The 1,061-nt window shown below is 40.2% G+C and overlaps 1 protein-coding gene across 1 annotated transcript in view; it reads left to right on the top strand.

Moving 5' to 3' along the window:
* The first annotated feature begins 209 nt into the window (after positions 1-209).
* The window catches only part of slc22a31 (solute carrier family 22 member 31), an 18,871-nt gene continuing 18,019 nt past the window's right edge, over positions 210-1,061 (top strand). The window contains exon 1 of the mRNA XM_016245864.1: positions 210-677. Coding sequence (XP_016101350.1) covers positions 272-677 — 406 coding nt within the window. The 5' untranslated portion in view covers positions 210-271. The remainder of the gene's footprint in view (positions 678-1,061) is intronic.

Genomic DNA, 1,061 nt, shown 5'->3' with positions numbered 1-1,061 from the left:
TTGCCGCTTGGTCAAAAAATTGAGACTAATTCGCTAACTTTATTAATAATCAATAGTAGGCTATTAATATTTTTGATAATGTTGTACACAACATAACATTTGCCGCAAATTATATAATCCACAATTTATTGATAAACAGCCTTTCCCTACTTTCTTCCGGAAGCAGAAAAGGAGAAAAGCACCAGGCCCAGACTGTGTTACACCAGTCCTCAGCACTGCAGGGTGCAATGTCTGTGAGAAATAGCTGTTTCCGTCGATAAGGACTCTAGTTATGGAGTTTGAAACTAAAATCTACCCTCAGATTGGTGGATATGGGCGATACAACAGGATCATAACGCTTTTCAGCTGGTTTCCAAACTTTGCGGTTTCGTTGAATCTCTTCAGCGATGTTTTCTTCACGCTCATCCCCGAGTCTTACCACTGCAAACCTGACCTGGCGTTACTGCCGCCGTCTTCTCTTCTCGGAAACCTCTCCAGACAAGCGTCCCTCAACCTCACCATCCCGTGGCTGAAGGGGTCTGGGTTCAGTCACTGCGAACTTTACAAGTACCCTGAGAATATAAGCAACTACACGGAGAACGTGCCGAGGGACGTGGTGCAGTGCACTAAAGGATGGGAGTACGGCAAACCGGCGGGACTCCAGAACAATTTAGTGACCGAGGTTAGTATGCTAACAGGTGTGTGTGTGTGTGTGTGTGAGAGTGTGTGTGTGTGTGTGAGACTACTGTTTTGGGGGCACATTTGTACCCAGTAGTGAGATAAACCTGACTAAATCCCCCAAAACCAGTGTTGCCAACTAATTTTCAGGGGAAGTTGCTAAAAGTTGCTAAATGATGTTGTGATGACGTCATTAAGTAATCACGATGCAAAATTGTCAAATCTCAGCAAAAACATATATATATATTATATATGTTAATTTAGATTTGTTCGTAGCAATATAAATACATAATATAATATTAAAATATAAAGAACTATTTTTAAATCCATTGAATTATCGAAAACGTACACATTTTTGAACGATTACAATTTAAGTTTTATACTTTAAAGCAGTTTATTAGTAG

Source organism: Sinocyclocheilus grahami, unplaced genomic scaffold, assembly GCF_001515645.1.
Source record: "Sinocyclocheilus grahami isolate Dianchi unplaced genomic scaffold, SAMN03320097.WGS_v1.1 scaffold772.1, whole genome shotgun sequence".
Classification (NCBI taxonomy): Eukaryota; Metazoa; Chordata; class Actinopteri; order Cypriniformes; family Cyprinidae; genus Sinocyclocheilus; species Sinocyclocheilus grahami.
This window is presented reverse-complemented; position numbering and strand designations above follow the sequence as displayed.